Source organism: Chanodichthys erythropterus, chromosome 8 (assembly GCF_024489055.1).
Source record: "Chanodichthys erythropterus isolate Z2021 chromosome 8, ASM2448905v1, whole genome shotgun sequence".
Classification (NCBI taxonomy): domain Eukaryota; kingdom Metazoa; phylum Chordata; class Actinopteri; order Cypriniformes; family Xenocyprididae; genus Chanodichthys; species Chanodichthys erythropterus.
The window spans coordinates 8,140,656-8,160,079 of record NC_090228.1 but is presented as its reverse complement, the minus strand read 5'-3'; the positions used below and the strand labels follow the sequence as shown (position 1 = coordinate 8,160,079).

The following is a 19,424-nucleotide window of genomic DNA, read 5'->3' as shown; positions in this document are numbered from 1 at the left end:
AATGATACAGTAGATAGATTTTAATATCTTACGCAATTTTGCTTCTGAACTTCTGAAGTAAATTTATCTTGTTTTAAGAATCTTCAGATATTGTGTTAAAACTTTACTTAAAGCCTTTATATGCATTACAAAAGTATTTTAACACATTATTTATGCCTTGTAATGCACCTTATGATGCACTGTATAATGAATACATGAATAACAGTTAATACATTATAATACTTCTATTCATTAATAAACCTTTAGAAAGTATAATGCATTAAAATACTAAAATACATGACAAAAACAAGATAGAATGCAATTAAATGTACATCATGAATACCAGGGTTAGTTCACCCAAAAATTAAAATTCTGTCATTAATCACCGTCATGTTGTTCCACACCTCTAAGAATTTCGTTCATCTTTGGAACACAAATTAAGATATTTTTGATGAAATCCGAGAGGTATCTGACTCCTCAACAGACTGCAATTTAACCTCCACTTTCAAGGTCCAAAAAGGGACACTTAAGACATTATTAAAATAGTCAACGTGACTACAGTGGTTCAACCTTAATTTTATAAATATATAGTTGAATGAAGTCGCCATTTTTGTTATGCCGCACAAAAAGTATTCTTGTCTCTTTATAACATTAAGGTTGAACCACCGTAGTCACATTGACTGTTTTAACAATGTTTTTATTATCTTTCTAGACCATGAAAGTGGTGGTTATATGGATGGATGAGTCTATGGACGAGTCAGATACCTCTCAGATCAAAAATATCTTAATTTGTGTTCTGAAGATGAATGGAAGTCTTATGGGTTTGGAACGACATGAGGGTAAGTAATTAATGACAGAATTTCCATTTTTTGGGTGAACTAACCATTTAAGTAAAGTGTTACTGATATTTCTACTGGAAACAAAAACAAAAATCATTTTTGCATTGTAGCAAGTGCATTAGAAGGCTAACAAACAGTAAACCACCACCATTTTATAATAACCTGTTTTGTTTGTTGTTTATCTACACATATTTGTCTTAACCAAGACATTCACATAACCTCACATTTGACTGAGAAACTGTCATACTGATTGTCAGTTTCTATATAACATCAGACAGCCTCATCCTTCTAAACAACCTTCTGCCTCATGACAGACCAGATAACAATGCAGATGGAGGTAGGGCTAGAGAAAACAATAATTATTTCATGCATCACTGCACAAATGAGCACCTGTAGAAACATCACACACACACACACCTGCAGGATCCAAGACCTCCTCAATGACGGGCGGCAGACGCAATCCGCAGTCCATGGTTGTCGTGGCGACAGGCCTCAGGAAGTGGGGGGGTAGGGGTTAGAGGGGGGTTAGATGTCCAAACACACGCACGCCAATGAAGCAGGCGCAGTGATAATGGTCAGAAAACAGGAGGGACAATCACACACAGCCCTGCGAGGAATGTCAGGCTCCACACACACTGTGCTGCGACGGTCGATACATCCTGAAACACACACACAAATACACACAGATCAGTTCAATATCCCTTCAACTGCAGACATCACCGTCTAAACTGCTTACAGATGATTTATTGCTCTTCCTGAACAACTGTGCTGTTCTCTCTCTCTCTCTCTCTCGGTTTCTTATTGTCTCCTTACAAAACAAAGCTTGAAACACTGCACAGCATCAAGGGGATTTCAGCAACATGATCATTCTCTGACTCTCAAACACACAGAAAGCATTGGTCTGCTTACCTTTAATGAGATCTGTGCGCAGCTCAGGACACTGACAGCTTACGTCTCCGTTACTCGCTGTGCATTATCTTTCGTTTACTGCGTGCACTCCTCTCGTCTGCTCTCCCTCCTTCCTTCCCCCCTCTCTCTCTCTCGCTCACTCACTCCCTCTAGCTCTCTTGCTCCCCCTTTATCTTTTACCTCAGTTTGCTCTTTTCTCATCTGTTAACTCTTTGATTGCTTTGTGTGGTCCATTTTCTCACAGATTTAAATCAGCTGGATTTTGGGAGCATTTTGATGCTTTTGCACTAATATACATATTTAATTATATTTAATTTAATTAATAAATATGATAAAAGTTTAATATTTAAGTCTTCATAATTAGAAAATATTTTAATATTTTTGTAACTATATTTCCAAAGTTGGTTGCATGCCATTTGTTAGTTTGTTTATGTATTATTTTTATTCAATTATTATAAATTAAAATTAGTACTGTGAAATCGATTAATCGCGATTAATAGCATCTAACATAAAAGTCTGTATATATATATATATATATATATATATATATATATATATATATATATATATATATATATATATTCACAAATGTATATGTTAGATTTGATTAATCGCAATAATCGTGATTGTGTGTGTGTATATATATATATAGATTATATATATTATATATACACTGCAAAAAAAGAATTGTTGGGTTAACTTAAAAAGTTACCTGGTAACCTTAAAATTTTGAGTTCACTTAAATTAAAATTTTGAGTTAATACAATGAAGGCGATTGGTTTAATCAACAGAAACTCAAAATATTATGTTATGTGAACTACATTACCTAAGTTGATTGGAAAAAAAATAAAAAAGTTAAATAATAACATAGAAATCATTTTAAAAATACTTTTGTTAGATGCAATGGTAACACTTTATTTTAAGGTTTCAGTATTACAGTGTAATTATACATTTAAGTACTGAGTAATAATAATTAACTGCATGTACTTACTATAGGTTAATGGTAAGAATGAGTGTTTGGTTCAGGGTTAATTGCATGTAATTATGCATAATTTCTAGTTATTACTATAATAATTACATGTAACAATGACACTGTAAAATAAAGTGTTACCGATGCAATTAATCGCGATTAATCGATTTGACAGCACTAATTAAAATATTATCAAAGTTTATTGAGTCTTAATTTTTTGAAAACTAGTTTAATATTTTATTTTATTATTAATTGTACCTATCATTGATTATTGAGGCACAGTATATTTACATTCCGAGTGTGATTTAGACAGATCTGGTCTTTAAACTCCCAGCAAGATGAAATCAAACAACATGAAGGCCTCGTACTGAAACTCGCAGCATGTTTAGGGTCAGTTCATGCAGATATCCGAGCAAGACGTGACGACACGACACGACACGGCATTACAAAGCCCTGAAAAATAAAACATCCTGAAACAGAAGACATATGTATATATTTCATCAATAGGCCTATGCATAAACACAAACACACCAGAACAAACAAGACTAGAAATGCCAGTGGGAAGTAAAACTCTCATTTGTAACTCACATCTTGGTTAAATTAGCATATACACGTAATATATCGATGAACAATGACCTGTCTTATTGTTGAGAGATGCAATGAACAGTAGTATTGCGCTATCAATTACTACGCCATAAGGGAAGGAAACTTCTTCCCTCATTAAGAAGCAACAGCTGCCTGAGAGAAATATTTTGCAATTCGCGGTAGCTCAGAAGAATCTTTGTTTGCAAAACCATTCAGGTTGTAGGACATTCGTGTCAGCGCGCGAGAGACAAAACGAGACGAGCTGCCACTCTATCACAGCAACCTGATGGCGTTGCTTGGCAACCGAGCTGTCCGCTGGCAGTGAGAGAAACTGACTCACCGCTGATACAGGGCCAAGAATGTTCCCCTTAAATGACACCTTAAAACAAAAAAGGACATCATCAGAAACTGATAGGGGTTCTGTGTAAAGCGTAAGTTGAAAGTTTAATCACATACTTACACAGATACACCTGCTCAAGGCGACGTGGTAATACAGGAATCCGTTTCGATCATTTTATCTCTGTGTTTCACATAAACACACCGAAAAAGCTCACAGGGAATCGATGTTTTAAGCTCAAAGCCAACAAACGGACAAGGACTCCTTTGTAGCTGCAGAAATACGATCTGCCACAGGTAAGGATCGATATGTCATTCTAGGTTAAGTTAGGCCGTTGGAAAATTTCCATTGTTGAGATTTTTTATTTCCCCCTAAAATTCTCTTAAGTTAAGAGAAATAAAATAATTTAAAATAGAAAATGCAATTTTTAAATTCCTTCATTTTAATTAATTTGTGTACCCTATGTTTCAAGGTGCGTTCACGCCATGAAAACCGAACTGTAAAAGGCCTTCACGCGCTTGTAGAACATGTAATTGCAACGTGTAAACTCGTAATTTTCTGAGAGCTAAGACCTTGTACCACGTGGCCGCTGTACCACCTTTACTTATTAGTCAACATTATATTAAAATTATTTCTAAAATCTAAATGCTACAATTGAGTTTACATTTAATTTTCTTTAAGAATATGCGACCCTGAACCACAAAAACAGACATAAAAGTCATTAAAAAAAATTTGAAATTGAGAAAAGCTGAATAAATAAGCTTTCCATTGATGTATGGTTTGTTGGGACAATATTTGGTATCTGGAATCTGAGGGTGCAAAAAATTAAATAAAAAAATCAAAATATTGAGAAAATCGCCTTTAAAGATGTCCAAATGAAGTCCTCAGCAATGAAGTCCCCTCACAATAATACATTTTTGATACATTTACAAAGCAGCCTATCTTCATGGAACATGATCTTTACTTAATATCCTAATAATTTTGGGCATAAAAGAAAAATCGATAATTTTGACCCATACAATGTATTGTTTGCTATTGCTACAAATATACCCGTGCGACTTATGACTGGTTTTGTTGTCCATCTTATTTTCTTATGTTCGCAAAAGTTATATGTCAACTATGTTACTGACACAATATCCCTATGCAACCAAAAACTGGTTCATCAAAACACACAGCGACTAGCGTCATATATTATTATTTTCTTCTGTGGTGAACAGATTAAGTTTTCCCGTTTTTTCAACATTTTATCAATAATATATTGCCAAGGATTATTTTAACCTAATTGGCCATCAACAATGTTGGATAAATTGTTATGCTTTGCAGTTTTTTGAATTTTGCATAACATCTCTTAAAATGAAAATCTATAATAAAAATAAATAAGTAAATCTTTATTTAGTAAATGTACCCCCAATTATAAAATGAGCAATATGTAACTGCAAAATAAACCACAGTAATTTCCTTCCTGTTTCAGTGGCTCATACATGCTTGAGATAGCAGTCGCAGTCCACACTTCCCATCCAGGTGCCCCATATTGGACGGAAGCAAATGAAACTGCCAGTTCCCAGATGGATTGTGTTGCCCTGGGCCCTGCCAATCTGCTGGAAACGCACTGTGACCTTGAGTCACAATGCTTGGGATACTGAGGTCAGAATTACAGCTTCTAAACAATGGAAAGACAAGAGCATTCCAGAACATCCATAACATCAGTAGTAAAAGGTATATGGAATCATGGGATATACTGTAGGTAACAGAGCTGATGCCATTTTGAATATGTTTGGTTAAAGATGGAAAAAAGACAGTATAGACCACGAGTGTCATTTTAGATAATAGAGCAGACTGGACTAAATCATTGGTTCTCAACCAGAGGGGCGGGGCCTCAACAAACTTCCAGGGTGGGGGAAATAAGTCTTAAAATTATTTAAATTAAGTTATATTAATGAATCGTGAATTGTAATTTCCTCATTACTTTGGAATATAATGGTTACTTTACTGAAATGGGGCAGGCTCAATGATGTATGCAGCTGACAAATGCGAGCTTTCTACACTGTTCAGGTGATTTACATTTGTTATTTTTGCACTTCTGAGCCACACTACAAAAAAAAAAAAGGAACATTAATCAAATTTTTGAAGTGTATACTTTGTAATAAATGTACAAAGCAGCTGTGTCTAACACCACACAGTGAAAGAGACTTACTGAAAAATAATACAGTATAAAGAAATTAATCATTTTAATACAAAATGAAAAATTGCACTAACAATATACAGTTAGGTTTAATGCACACTACACACCTGTATACAGTTATATTAGTATGCAAAGATTGTGATCCCTTTAAGGGCGCAGGTTGTGAAGAGGATTCAGTCACAGGTTTACTGATTAAATGGAGGTGGTGGAGGAGGAGGAGGTGGGGGCTGGAACATAAAGCCCTGATTGGGCCCTGGGGGCCACGGGGCCATGCCCATGTGAAAGGGTGGCGGTCTGGGAAAGGGTGGCATCATTGGGTGCTGGAAAGGAAACATGTGTGGATCTGGATGGGGGAACATGTAGTCAGGTGGGAAGTGGGGGTGAGCGTGATAGTTGCTATGAAAACCGCCGCCGCGATTGTGGTGCTGCCCACGGGGAACGTTGCGGTTCTGTCGGGGCTTCCGCCGGCCTGCTTTTTGAGGCGCTTTATGGGCATCCGATTCATCCTCTGTTAAAAAAAAAGTGGTTAAGAGAGAGTGGTTAGCGCATGTGCACATTACGTCATGGTGCTTGTGTGGGTGATGCAGGATCGAATTCAGCTTGCAACATTGCAAAAATGTGGACATAAAATGATTGACCCACCTGAGTCAGAATCGTTTTGCTGCCGTCTCTTTTGTTCTTTCAGCTTCTGTTTGGCCAGCTTCTCTTGCTCATCATCACTGAAGTCAAGTGCCTAAGCAGGATAAAAACCAATCAGCGGAGAGGCTAAACCATCACTTATTAACAGATAACACTGATGACATATTAAAGCAGGATATCACTCTCTCCACAGAGATTAAGCCTTTGCTGACCTGATTTCCCAAATAATTGTTATGAAAAGGGCACATTTACCTCAGGGGGTGGTTCCTGGTCATTCTTCCAGGATGCATCTGAGCCTTTGGTCCTTGTTTGAGAGGAATAATTTGCAAATGTTTGTGGAAAAATACCACAAAGCGTATATCAATAAAACTGAGGCACACCCAAGCTTTCCGCTCGAAATGGTGAGGTACTTACTCATGGAGCCGCTCTGTAAAAATGTAGTCTGTGAAATCTTTAATTTTAGGGGCGAAGTAAACCGGGTCTCGAACTTTAACATCTTTCTGGTCAATATCGTCATGGGAGTTGAACCTCAAAACGTAGTAGGGCTGACAAACCGGCCCGAAGATTTCAAAGACCTGAGGAGAAAACAACAACCTTTTAGTCCCACAAAACAACTGTTTAACAGATTTAAAGACTGTTACAAAAAGTTTGGGAAATAAATCTGGCACAGATGGATAATTGATACTGACCTTGCCAACAGAGTTTCTGTTTTTGTTGAATAGCACACTGTCTTCATTCAGTGCTGGTGTGTTCTTGTATGACTCCACGATCACTAAATAAAATGAATCCATTTTGTATGAAATGTTCTTTAAATTCAGCCAAAACAAAACCTAAATGGTGTCTTTTACCGAAGATGTTTTTTAGTTTTGACTAGTGGAAAATTGATTTCTGAAGGATCATGCGACACTGAAGACTAGAGTAATTATGCTCAGCCATCACAGGATTAAATTACATTTTAGAATTTATTAAAATAGAACAAGGTTATTTAAAACTAATAATTTTTTCTAGAGATGCACCGGTACTAAATTTCACCGCCAATACCGATAGCCGATTATTCAGAACGATATCAGCCAATGCCGATACCGATAGTTTGGTTTTTCTTAAGGAAAAAAAAAAATCTCTCCTATAAAACGTTGCAAACTATGCAGGGAACCCTCTCATATGGTACACTACAATATTAGAGGTTACAGTTAACAACAGAGGTATTATATTCAGCTGCTGTTTATTTTCAGATATAATAATTACACTCAAATAAAAACTTAAATGTTTGTATAAAACTTAGTAGACATGATGTGACATATTGTCCACACGCGGTTTTATTGAAGTCTTTCCACGGTTGAAACACAAATAAAGTGATTACATGAGACGTGATACATTCTGGTAAGTTGTACTATGTTTTTCAACATACCTTTGATGTTCATGCATGTTTTTCGAGACGTAATTTGTATTGAAGAGGAAAAAAAAGACTTGCGCGCTGCCGCCTGAACCGAGGCATTACAGCGATCTGACACGTCGCATTTAAGAGCATCAAAACGCCATTTATTTTTTGAATTTCATGATAAAAATGGACAGAATTTGAAAACTGAAACTTTTAATCTGACAGAAGTAACAAAGCACAAAGCTTTTTGCGATTATTGGGTGGGAGGAGCTACAAATAATTTTTTGTAGGGGAAAAAAACAAACCTGGCAACTCTGGCTTGAATTACAGGTGATTCATAGGGTCAAAAAGAGCCTGGTTTAACGTCACAAGAGTGATTTTCTTCACACACAGTATGTATGAGTTGCAGTGTGAACACGTTTTTCCGCAACCTTTTGATTGACAGGATATAATCGGCCCTGATCATCGGCGGCCGATGGCTGCTTGTGATAACAATAGCTTTTATCGGCCGAAACAGATTGTTGGCCGGTACATCGGTGCATCTCTAATTTTTCCACAAGATGCCTACATACCCAATTGCTCCACAATGCTTGATATCGTGCCAATGGGCTCCATCTCTGTATCCTCTGGAAGACTGATGATCAGGTTCTCCACTGCAGGAAGGTCCTGAACACACAGAAGATACATTATTTCTCATTTATGCCTGGCATTAACATCTTGGTTGATTCGATAACAAGGCAGATTTAGTTTAGTTTTAAACATACTAAACAAAGAAACCAATTTTAGAAACACATCAATTTGGTTTATAAACAAAGTAATGTGACATGTAGCCAAGTATGGTGTTCCCATACTCGGAATTTGTGCTCTGTATTTCACCCATCCAAGTGCACACCCGGAGCAGTGGGCAGCCGTTTTTGCTGCGGCGCCCGGGGAGTGATTGGAGGTTAGGTGCTTTGCTCAAGGGCACCTCACTTGTAGGTAATGTGAGTGGAAGAAAGTGCTGTTCATTCACTCCTCCACCTATATTTCCTGCCAGTACTGAAACTCGAACCTGCAACCTTGGGGTTACAAGTCCGAATCTAAAAATTAGGCCATAACTGCTGTTTAGAAGAAAAGGAGTGGTCTATTATAGCTCATTCCCTCACCTCAATAAGCAACTCATCATGGGTTTTCAATGGTACTGGCTTCTTCTCATTGCCCATGGCAACAACTCCATCATCATCATCTGCATTGTTCATCACTACCTCAAGAGGCTCAGTAGAAGAAGAGGATGAGGACGATGAGGAGGATGATGTGGAGGACGACGAGTCTGAGTCACTGAATAACATAAAAATAATCGTTAAGCATTAATCATTAAATAATCATTATGACTAGCTTTACTTTATGTACATAAAATCATACAATTATTGTATATGAGCTTCATGTGATAGTGCTAGAGCAGAAGGAGTTTAACTGAAGATAACAAGATAACAATTTTACCTGTCTGAACAGTTGTCATCCGAGCTGTTTCCTCTGTACTGCATGCCCAACAGAGCCAATGAACCCGTGCCAGAGTGTGGACTAACCACAACTCCACACTGCATCTTTGCAGGTCCAGTCTGAATGCTGGAGCTCTGACCTCCTGTTTGATCAGACTGAATAACGGACATCTGATCGCTTGCCAGTCCAGAAAGATGACTGATGCACGGTTCTGATGTTGGTCCAAGTTGACCGCTTGACTTCTGCTCACTGGTTTGTTCAGATTGAATGCTGGAGCTCTGATCTCCGGTTTGTTCAGACTGAATAACGGACATCTGATCTGCCAGTCCAGAAAGATCACTGGTGCACGGTTCTAATGTTGGTCTAAGATGACCGCTTGACTTCTGTTCAGACTGAATACTGGAGCTCTGACCTTCAGTGTCTATAGACTGATCACCAGTGTACGGACCTTCTGCTGGTCCAAGCTGACCCCTGCTGCATTGATCTTCTATATGTTCAGACTGAATGCTGGAGATCTGATCTTCTATTTGTTCAGATTGACTACTGGTGCAGGTTTCATCTGTTGGTCCAAGTTGCGGACCAGCGCTCTGATCACCTTTCGTTTCAGTCTGAAACTCTGTTGTATTAATATCCAATTCCATTTTCTCGTTTTCAGATTTGGTCTCACTTTGATCCTGGAAACGAAATGAGTTTGAGAGAAGAGGTTAGATAAGAGAATAATACAAATACAAATTGAAATAGACTTAAATGTCTGCTATGCTAGTTCTGTTATGTCTGTAGTATGTATATTGTGTCTGTTGTTATTTTGTTTAGATATTCTTTTACGATTATATATCTACTTTTCTCGAAGTCTACGAGGGGTGGGTTCTAGATTTGTATAATTGTATTCTTGAATTTCTTTACTTAAAAAGAACAAGGACAATGTTGTTAACAAAAAAAAAAAAAAGACGTTTATACATTTTAAAATGCCTTGAGCACTAACTGAAAGCACTTTATATAAATATGCAAATATATTATTATAGTTCACGGTCACGTGATATCAACCTGCGTCCATGAGGGCGACCCGCTACAGGTAGAATAAAACAGCTTTTTCTAGAAGACTGATGTCTAGATTCTTCACCTCAAGTGAGTGAAAATCATTTTAATGATACTTCTCAAAAGCGCTATTCATTACTTTATGCGTAATATTTATTTTATTTAACAAAACTGTACCTTTAAGTAAGATTAAAGTAACTAAGGAGGGTGGCAGTACGGATATTCGTGATGCCGTGACTTGCAATCCAATTTAGTATCATAAATGTGACAGTTAACTTCCAATGTGAGTTGTATCACCCACTATCTGATAATAATAGTGACCCAAGTAATATTCATGGTTGATGTGCATGCTCAATTATCGATAATTCACGCTTGAAGTATATATTTACACTTTTCTAACAGTCAGTACTTGGTCAGTGCGTGCCAAAATGAATATAAATTATCAAACATATTAATGATATAGAACATTCTTTACCTGGCCATCAATTACGTTCTCTGTGCTTGAATTCTCCATGTTTAGGTTTCCATGTGAGAACAGCGTGAAGAAATCGCTTTTTTTACGTCATATGCGTCACAACAACAGGAACCATAAAGTCCTTTTCAAAATAAAAGGCCCAATTATTAATAAATAATAAATAATATATATATTTTTTGTTTAAATAAATTAAACATTTGTTAAGTGTATATATATATATATATATATATATATATATATATATATATAATATAAAATACTGTAATACTTTGTGTGTGTACATATATATTAAGAGCACAAGCTGGCTTTTCCTTAGAAAAGAAAAACAGATGTAACGTTACTATCTGGAATGGACCACAATTATTCTCTTCTTTTCATTGTTTGACAAATTAAATGGCATGTCAGGTATTTATACAGGCAGACGAGGCACTGCCGAATCAGTATAAAGCTGGAATTAAATCCTTAAAAGTGTCATAGAAAAATCAACTCCTTCGAGCCGGATTCGAACCAGCGACCTAAGGATGTCAGTGTTAAGCCTCTACAGTCCTCCGCTCTACCAACTGAGCTATCGAAGGTATGTAGTGACGTCATGTGCAATGGAATTTAGTCATACGCCTAGCATTGCCAAACTAAAATAATTTAGTCGGCGCGGTTACGCGAATATTACCAGCAATAAGATAATTCTTTATCTGAGGAAGAAGTGTGGATGATCTGAAAACAGTGTAGACAGAGTGTTTGCCAGATAATTTATCACTGCTGGCTGCGAATAAACCGAACCAAATAAACGTTTTCCTTCGAGCCGGATTCGAACCAGCGACCTAAGGATGCCAGCTTAGACCACTACAGTCCTCCGCTCTACCAACTGAGCTATCGAAGGCCTGACATGGCGGTGAAATCCAATTGGTCTATCAACAACCAATCACAATGTTATTTAATTATTCATGAGAGGCTGAGGTAACCGTACAGTGCATGTCGTTCTCTACCAGATAAAGTTGTTGAGAACTAAATATCTTCATGCCAACAAAAATGTTAAATATGAACATCAGATCTACATTTAGGTTACAAGCATAGACTGGTTACAAGACAACACGGAGCCAAGCTACGGCTACTGTAATGTTCACGATTTACCAGCAGATGGTGCTATGAGTCCCTACATAAATCTATGTACATGTAGGTCCAGAAAGCGTAAAATGAGGCTACAGACATCGCCCAAAAATCATTTTTAATATTTTTTAAATTAACTGAAATTATTTACACACACACACATGCTGTTCAAAATATGTATACCTTTCTTCCGTGGAACACACACACACACACACACAAAAAGAAAGAACAGCGTCATTTTGTTTTTTACAAATTGCAAGTAAATGGTGACTGAAGCCATAATTCTGCCCCAGAATAATTCTGCCCCAAAGATGAGAGTGAGTAAACGAAGATATAATTACCATTATTGTTTTTTTTTTATCCTTTATGGAACACTACCAATCCATAAAACAAGAATAACACCTATAAACAGTAAAATTATTACCCCCCTCTCCGAGTTTATCTGACACAGAGTCAAAGGGCAGATATTCTAGTGTTTTAAGGATGGATTGGGATATTTATGTTTTAATTTAATAAACAAAGACAAAAAGCAGCACACACAAATGTCAGGAGGCCATGAACCTCACAGTGGTTTAATCCTAAAAATATATATGGCATGATTGACAACACAACCTGGATCAGATGAAATGAATCTAATTAAAAAAAAAAAAAAAAAAAGTATGAAAAATAAATAATTAAAAATGTTATGCAGTTTTTGCTGTCAGATATAACGAATGTTACAAAAACCGCTGCATCCTATAGGACTCGAATTATGTGAACTTGCACTGATCATTTCAAAGAAGAAAAATAAAAAAATAAAAAGAAATTTAGGGTTTATTTAGGAGTCACATCTGAAGGTTTCCAAAATATATATATATATATATATATATATATATATATATATAATCATTAGTCACGTTAACAGAGAGATAAACAATGGCACATATTGGATTTCTAATTTAAAAGTTAAGTGGTGCTCATATTCAGGAGACAAAGTTAAATAAATTACTACCATTAACATACACATTTGAGTATTATATACAAAGGGAGTTACTGGAACAAAAATCTACAATTCAAATTTTGTTGTCAACAGTTCTGAAGTATTACCCTATTTTACACCATGTGTGTGTATGTGTGTTAGTTCTTGTATCTGGAATTAAAAAAAACAAAAACAAAAAAAACCCTGCAACGGTGCAGTCCTGTGATAAACAGGTGATACTTTTATGCATCCTCACCAAGTCCAGCAAAATAGACCCTTTCTCTAAAGGAATAATATAAACAAACTCCTCTATGTACAGGATTCAAAACAGAACAGGTAACAGACTAACTAAAACACTGATTCTGACAGATCTAGGGCTCAGAGGCTGGAGAACAGAAGCGCATGACGACTGCGACCCGCGTTTGATTTCGGGACAGGATGATTCGGTTTTTAGTTTTAGTTCAATTTGCTAAATAGATATGGCAGGTCTGATATCTCACATAGGTCCAATAATACATCTCAAATTGAAGTTTGAAGAGTTTCGGAATTCATATATTTTTGTTACAGGAAATGATGCGGAACCCAGCTGTCACTGCGACCAGCTCCAGTCTCTGGCCTCTGATTGGTGTAAACAGAAACTTGATGAAACGAAGAGGTTATAAATCTCAAACACACACACCGTGTCCTCCCCGTCTTTTCGTCTTCTAAAAATCAAAGAATCATCTTTCTGTGCATAAATTATGACAAAATACATCCCTCCTTTTCCTTCAGCATCCCTTAAACTCTCAAAAGCAATAGTGGTTTTTATTTTCATAGGGAGAACCCAAAAGTTTGTAAACAGTCAAATGTGAATCTCCAGATGGCATTTTGATAACTTTACTTTTCGGACATGGTCAACTGTCACAACAATGGATCGTTTCTTATTATTTTGATGTAAATAACATAATGGAAAATGAGTCTTGAACACAAATCCTTCATGAACCGTTGCATGGAGACCCTGTTTGACGAAGCCAACCAATCAGGAGGGAGCGAGAGAACTTGTCTAGCCAATGAGAAGGCGGGACATGTGATGTGCAGTTCGACTCCAAGCAGTGGCATAGTGATGGTAAGGGGGTTAAACGTTACATTAGGGGTCACTCTTTTGCGAGCTGTGGCTAGTTATTGGGCATTTTTAGACCCCCTGCATAGCTGAATGGTGCCATTGGCAGTATTGGAGCAATATGGTGGGATGTGAGCGGCACATCATGCCTTTTCAAACAACCATAAGAGAAACATCCAGGGGGGTTGACTGTTTAAAACAAGCCGAGCACTGGTGAGTGCACTTAAAGGGAATTCTTCGTAGCTTTTCGACAAACAAAATATGCTGAAATGTGGTGAGGTGTGACATTGTAAAGTTCAATACCACCGACACGGGAGCCCGTTCCAACTTTCCTCTGTAAACGCTGGGGAAGCGTCGCCTATTGGCTATGAGCACTGTCTGTCACTGGCTCCGCCCCCCCACAAATTGTCACAGTTCTGTTCTCTGCAAAGCCCCGCCCCACTACGCATCAGATAAGCAACTCTGAATACTGTCCATCCATAACTGCGCATTCATGCTGTCCTGGGCACAGAAGTTGTATACTCTTTTGGTCGTCTTGAGCTGAAAGAGAGAGAGAGGGGGGGGGGGGTAACATGCTTAAAAAATGCTGTGTGACTTCTAAAGGAATAAAGCAATGAGAGCTGATTATAGAGGTCTTACATCAAAGAAGGCTTTGTCATCTATATTTTTAGGTGCTCCCATGGTGGGCGTCCCTGGAATGACAGATTCCACTTCAGCGAGCTCGATCATTCCCTTACACTCTTTATCTTGCCTCGATTCGTAGTATCGCAACTAGGAAAAAGAGCATCAAAAGCAGTCCCTTTGAATTATTCCTAACCAAAAACTCATTTTTAATTTAAAACATCCAAGATTTGCTGCATACTGATATTATTATGGGTCTAAATGGGTCAAAAATGTTTTCAAAATGTTCAATTGCAATGAATTACCTGGTGTTTGGTCTTATCCAGTACAAACCAACGTGGTTTCCAAGGTTTCAGCAAAGCGCCTTTTTTGTATAAAATACCCTCGAAGCTCCTATATCCAAAAATAAAGAAAATAAATATCACTTTCATTAAAGAGAAGATCTGACATTCAAACATTCAACATTCAAGACCAATCCATACTGCATTTAAAACTACAGTGAAGAGCATTTTGCAAATTCTTCAATGATATAGCTTTTAAAAACTGTCATTTTAGTGTTTTTAATGTACTATTAGAGTATTTATTAATATTTTAATTTGCTTTAGTCTATAGAATATTTTATTATTTATTAAAATGTACATTATTATTATATTTTTATTTCAGTTTTAGTAATTATAGTACTTTAACTGAAATTTATTTTTTCAGTTACTTGCCAAGGCGACATTTCTAATTTTCATCTAATATTTACACTTTTAATTGTATTTCAGCTTTATTTCAAATGCCGAAAATTATTTTTTATATTTTTACTTAATAACATCACTGGTAAAAAAAAAAAATTAAAACAAAGAAAATATTATAAATGATTTATTAAAAAAAAAAAAAAGTGTAAAAATTAATTCCACCCTACTGGACCATTTAAAGTGAACTAGCGAAGGCAATAAAAATAAAAAAATAAAATTAAAAATCGGGAAAAAAACTTAACAGGGTAACAGTAACAGGACCTATAATTTAGACTTTCAGTTATACATTCATATAAATTTTAACCTAATATCTTGGAAGTTGATTTAAAAAAACAAGTCCATGCTAGTGATGCTTTGAGCGCTGTTGAGCGGATTCGAAAACACCTCTCATTGGCCATTGTGTTCATGCGCTCATCAGATATGTCTGTGATTGGCTACAATGATCAACGCTTCAAAAACATGTTGTAAATAGTTATCAATGACGCTCTTCACCGAGCGCTTACATAGATACACAAGGGACTGTTTGAAAGCAGGTGTCTATGCCAGTGTTAATTTTGAGAGCAAATTTTGATTTAGTTTTAGTCATAGTCTTTTGACTAAAATGCCATTTAGTTTTAGTCATATTTTAGTCATCGGAAATTGTTTTAGTTTTAGTCTAGTCGACTAAATATCATAAGATTTTAGTCGACTAAATCTATAGTAGATTTAGTCGACTAAAATCTAATTTAGTTAAATTGTAATGCATAAAGCATTTCTCTAACAATACACAGATCCTATACACTGAAATAGGTACATATGATATTCCCTAAACTGTTTATGTTCACCCAACTGTACTTTGCTTGCCAAAACGGACGGTTTTTGACCATTCAAGTGCAAAAAGACACGAAAGAGCAAAATTCAGCATATTTCATGGATTGACACACTTATCATTGAGGTACTATAGTTTTTGTTTGAAATTTTATTCGATTTGATTTTTAGTTTTAGATTTTTAATTTTTTTGTGTTTATGTCTTTTAGTTTTCGCTTTTAAATGTCTAAGTTTTTATTTCTGTTATTTTAATACCTCAGGTTAAGGTAAAGCTTAGAAACTAGATGAAATAAAATAAGTTTACATTTTATATATATATTCATTTTTTATTTCAGTTAGTTTACTTCAAATAATGAAGATTTCTTTGGTTTTAGGTTTAGTTAACTATAATAACCCTTATACTTGTAAAATATATTGAATAATATGTCAAATAATGTTCTTAGTCTTTCCTTCCTGTGACAGAAGATACAGTAGTTTACTATGAATTAAATAGAAATTAAATTAAATACAGTTTATTGTATAAACAAAATAACAATAATGACCAGGAAAAAAATAATAATTATAAACCATCCCGAAATACACCGTGACTCTTATTCTGAAATGTCTGCAGCCAGCTTTGTAGCCTATTGTAGCAGGCTACTAATGAGGGAGATAAATATGCATTCTTACAACCTACAACACATTACCATATAAACATAGTGTAGTAAACATTGTCGTAATTCATCAATATTAGTTTATAAGCAATCTCTTGGCATAAATGTGCGCTATTCATTAATTACTAAGCAGTCTGAAGTACTGCTGCGCGAGCCTGTAGAGCGCGCAACAGCGCCGCGTTTCCCGCGGTTAGATCAGCGCGTTACACTTCAAATGTGCACATCTTCCACACAGGACAGCGTTCCTGACTGGATATCTTCCCAAATCGTCCCTCTATTTCATTTTCATCTCATTTTTATTCGTTGACGAATATTAGAGTAGATTTTAGTCATAGTTTTAGTCTTTCAAAACACATTTTTATGTAGTCATCGTCTCGTTTTCGTCCGTGAAAAAAATGTCGTTGACGAAAATTATGACGAAAATTATTCGTCAACGAAATTAACACTGGTCTATGCCCGCTTTCAAAATACTTTCAAATTTACGTTCCAGTGCGTTGATCATCATAGCCAATCACAGACATATCTGATGAGCGCATGATGACAATAGCCAATCAGAGGCGTTTACGAATCCGCTCAACAGCGCTCAAAGCATCAAATTTTTTAAATTTCAGTACCGACTTGGTATTACGGTCGGCACTTTTGATAACACTAGTCCATGCGTTACACCTATACAACCATAACTAAAGCTGAGAGTGTCATTTCCCCATAATCACAGACCTGTTCTCGCTCTCAGTGCTCTGAAACTGGCTGTAGAGCGTGCTGGTACTGGGCCGACCAGCTGCAGGTGTGGACGTGGCGTTGACCTCACAGTCCAAGGCCAGGTTAATGGAGGAGCCGACTCCACTCTCTTGCAGATACACACCCTGAGAGCGCCGCTGGTGACTCATATTAGACGACATGAGCAGAGAGCTGGAAAATGATTGCTGGGGAAGGAGAAACAGACTATGAGTACACCATCCCATTAATAATTTGTAGATGGAGTTAAGATGTTATGAAGTCTCTTACCCTGCTCTCTAGCCTGGACTCAACCCTTTGGGCAGTCTTAATCTTGTCCCACGTGTCCTTCCATTTCTCCGTAGGTTGTCCCAACTCAGTTTCCAGGTTCTGCACATCCTGCTCACAAACACACACATATTTTAAGACGATCATCAGGATACATATATAAAGAAGATCATTTCATTAGAATGAGGACTTTTGCTTTATTCCACACCTGCAAGAGTTTGGTGATGGCATCAGGCACTACTTTACTGAGGCTGTCATAGCAAGGCCAGACGATCCTCCGCTGGGACTTGGGTGCTGTCGTCTCCTGCTTTTCACCAGCTTCTTCCTGTAGCTTCTCCTGTCGACCCCGCACTAATTCCCAGTCAAAGGATGGACCCTCAGAAAGCGTTTCCTCCGTGTAAAAGTCCCAAACCTTCAAGTTGGAGATGAAGCTGTAGGGCTTTAAGACCTGCAAAAAAAAAAAAAAAAAAAGAAGGAATGTGAGTTACACACACTAACCAACAGAGGGCACTAGAGTATCACTCATTTAAAAAACTAACATCAATAGAAGGACATGTATACATGTTTTAATGGTTATGAGTTGCAAATTACATAATGAAAAAAGTCAACTTAATCTCAAACTAAACTGAGAAAGACAAGAACAAAAGTAGAAAGTGACCTCTTCTTCCTCAGGTGAAAACATGTAGTTGTAGAATATGGGGCTCTTCTTGTTGAGTCGGTCAATGTAATCCCAGACAGACTTACACACTTGAGGGTTCTTCCTCTCGCCTTTTTCCTCATACAAGACACCTAAACAGAAAACACATTGCAATAGGTCCAAATAGCAATAACATGAAAAGATCACAATCTCATTACGAGAGTCAAAGATTACAGCTGGCATTGTGTTGAAAAGTTGTCGATTAATGGTTGTCAATTTAGACTCACCAAGTTCTATGCGCTCATAGTCTGAGTCCAGCAGGAAGGTGCGGAAGCGGTTGGAGACGTAGTGGTAGGCTAGGAACTTCAGGTAGTACTGACTGAACTCAAATTCCATGGGGAACTGCAGATGGATCTGTTGTGAAAATTAGCAGATGGGAGAATATGGAAATGTAGCATCTATCGGATCTGAATGTGCAGAACTACTAATTAAATTTGCTTGCATTAAACATGGACTGACTGGAAAACCATCACAAGACTACTAAAAGCGAATTGTAACAGCCGGGTTTATATGCCCAAAACCACAACACAAAACCATATATAAGAGTATATATGACAAAAAGAACCGGGCCCAAGACTGAACCTTGTGGGACACCTTTAGAAATATTAAGCAGTTCATCTGTAAATCATATGTATGCATTTTTGCATCAATCAGAAAAGTAATTATGAAGGTATCTACAAACTGTGTATGAGGTAAAAGCCATTTTTAAGGAGCAGAGAATATACTGGGCAAGTTTTCTTACATATAGTCTTCTACTTGACAAGGATGGCAATGTATTTTTTTCCACCCACCACAGTATTTAAAAAATAATTTACTCATTTTGTTGCATAAATAATGAAACAACAACTATAAACTAAGAATGTCATCACAACATTTGAAAAATACCTTTAGAACCATATATATAGTATATATGAAAAGAAAAAAAAAACCTGACCC

The 19,424-nt window shown here is 36.7% G+C and overlaps 3 protein-coding genes and 2 non-coding genes across 10 annotated transcripts in view; all 5 read right to left on the bottom strand.

Annotated features, from left to right (window-relative positions):
• Window positions 1-1,848, bottom strand: part of ccdc136b (coiled-coil domain containing 136b) — a 36,942-nt gene extending 35,094 nt beyond the window's left edge. For both annotated transcript variants that reach the window (XM_067391709.1, XM_067391707.1), the window contains exons 1-2: window positions 1,728-1,848; window positions 1,236-1,477 (exon numbers count right to left, since the gene is read on the bottom strand). In XM_067391709.1, the coding sequence (XP_067247810.1) occupies window positions 1,236-1,290 (55 nt within the window). In that variant the 5' untranslated portion in view covers window positions 1,291-1,477; window positions 1,728-1,848. The remainder of the gene's footprint in view (window positions 1-1,235; window positions 1,478-1,727) is intronic.
• A 3,939-nt stretch (window positions 1,849-5,787) lies between these two features.
• On the bottom strand, window positions 5,788-10,905 carry naf1 (nuclear assembly factor 1 homolog (S. cerevisiae)). Its single transcript, XM_067390948.1, has 9 exons — window positions 10,808-10,905; window positions 9,298-9,971; window positions 8,964-9,135; window positions 8,391-8,484; window positions 7,130-7,212; window positions 6,855-7,015; window positions 6,693-6,744; window positions 6,444-6,534; window positions 5,788-6,309 (listed from the first exon to the last, which is right to left on the bottom strand). Exons 1-9 carry the CDS (start codon window positions 10,844-10,846, stop codon window positions 5,987-5,989), a joined length of 1,689 nt encoding a protein of 562 aa, XP_067247049.1. The 5' UTR covers window positions 10,847-10,905; the 3' UTR covers window positions 5,788-5,986.
• A 389-nt stretch (window positions 10,906-11,294) lies between these two features.
• Window positions 11,295-11,382, bottom strand: trnay-gua (transfer RNA tyrosine (anticodon GUA)). The gene is given in 2 exon segments: window positions 11,295-11,330; window positions 11,346-11,382. It is a non-coding gene; the product is annotated as a tRNA-Tyr (tRNA).
• Window positions 11,383-11,597: 215 nt separating this feature from the next.
• On the bottom strand, window positions 11,598-11,684 carry trnay-gua (transfer RNA tyrosine (anticodon GUA)). Its single transcript is given in 2 exon segments — window positions 11,598-11,633; window positions 11,648-11,684. It is a non-coding gene; the product is annotated as a tRNA-Tyr (tRNA).
• Window positions 11,685-12,012: 328 nt separating this feature from the next.
• sbf1 (SET binding factor 1) overlaps window positions 12,013-19,424 on the bottom strand; it is a 61,564-nt gene continuing 54,152 nt past the window's right edge. For all 5 annotated transcript variants that reach the window (XM_067391701.1, XM_067391705.1, XM_067391703.1 and 2 more), the window contains 8 exons: window positions 18,716-18,842; window positions 18,450-18,580; window positions 18,000-18,239; window positions 17,795-17,902; window positions 17,507-17,712; window positions 14,895-14,982; window positions 14,608-14,739; window positions 12,013-14,508 (listed from right to left, as the gene is read on the bottom strand). In XM_067391701.1, coding sequence (XP_067247802.1) covers window positions 14,410-14,508; window positions 14,608-14,739; window positions 14,895-14,982; window positions 17,507-17,712; window positions 17,795-17,902; window positions 18,000-18,239; window positions 18,450-18,580; window positions 18,716-18,842 — 1,131 coding nt within the window. In that variant the 3' untranslated portion in view covers window positions 12,013-14,409. The remainder of the gene's footprint in view (window positions 14,509-14,607; window positions 14,740-14,894; window positions 14,983-17,506; window positions 17,713-17,794; window positions 17,903-17,999; window positions 18,240-18,449; window positions 18,581-18,715; window positions 18,843-19,424) is intronic.

Excerpts from the sequence above, each read along its gene's own strand:
- naf1 (XM_067390948.1), bottom strand. The coding sequence starts at position 10,846 with ATGGAGAATTCAAGCACAGAGAACGTAATTGATGGCCAG. Across the intron at positions 8,485-8,963 it reads ATGATGAGTTGCTTATTGAG|GACCTTCCTGCAGTGGAGAA; the intron begins GTGAGGGAATGA and ends CTGTGTGTTCAG. Across the intron at positions 6,535-6,692 it reads ACCAGGAACCACCCCCTGAG|GCACTTGACTTCAGTGATGA; the intron begins GTAAATGTGCCC and ends TATCCTGCTTAG.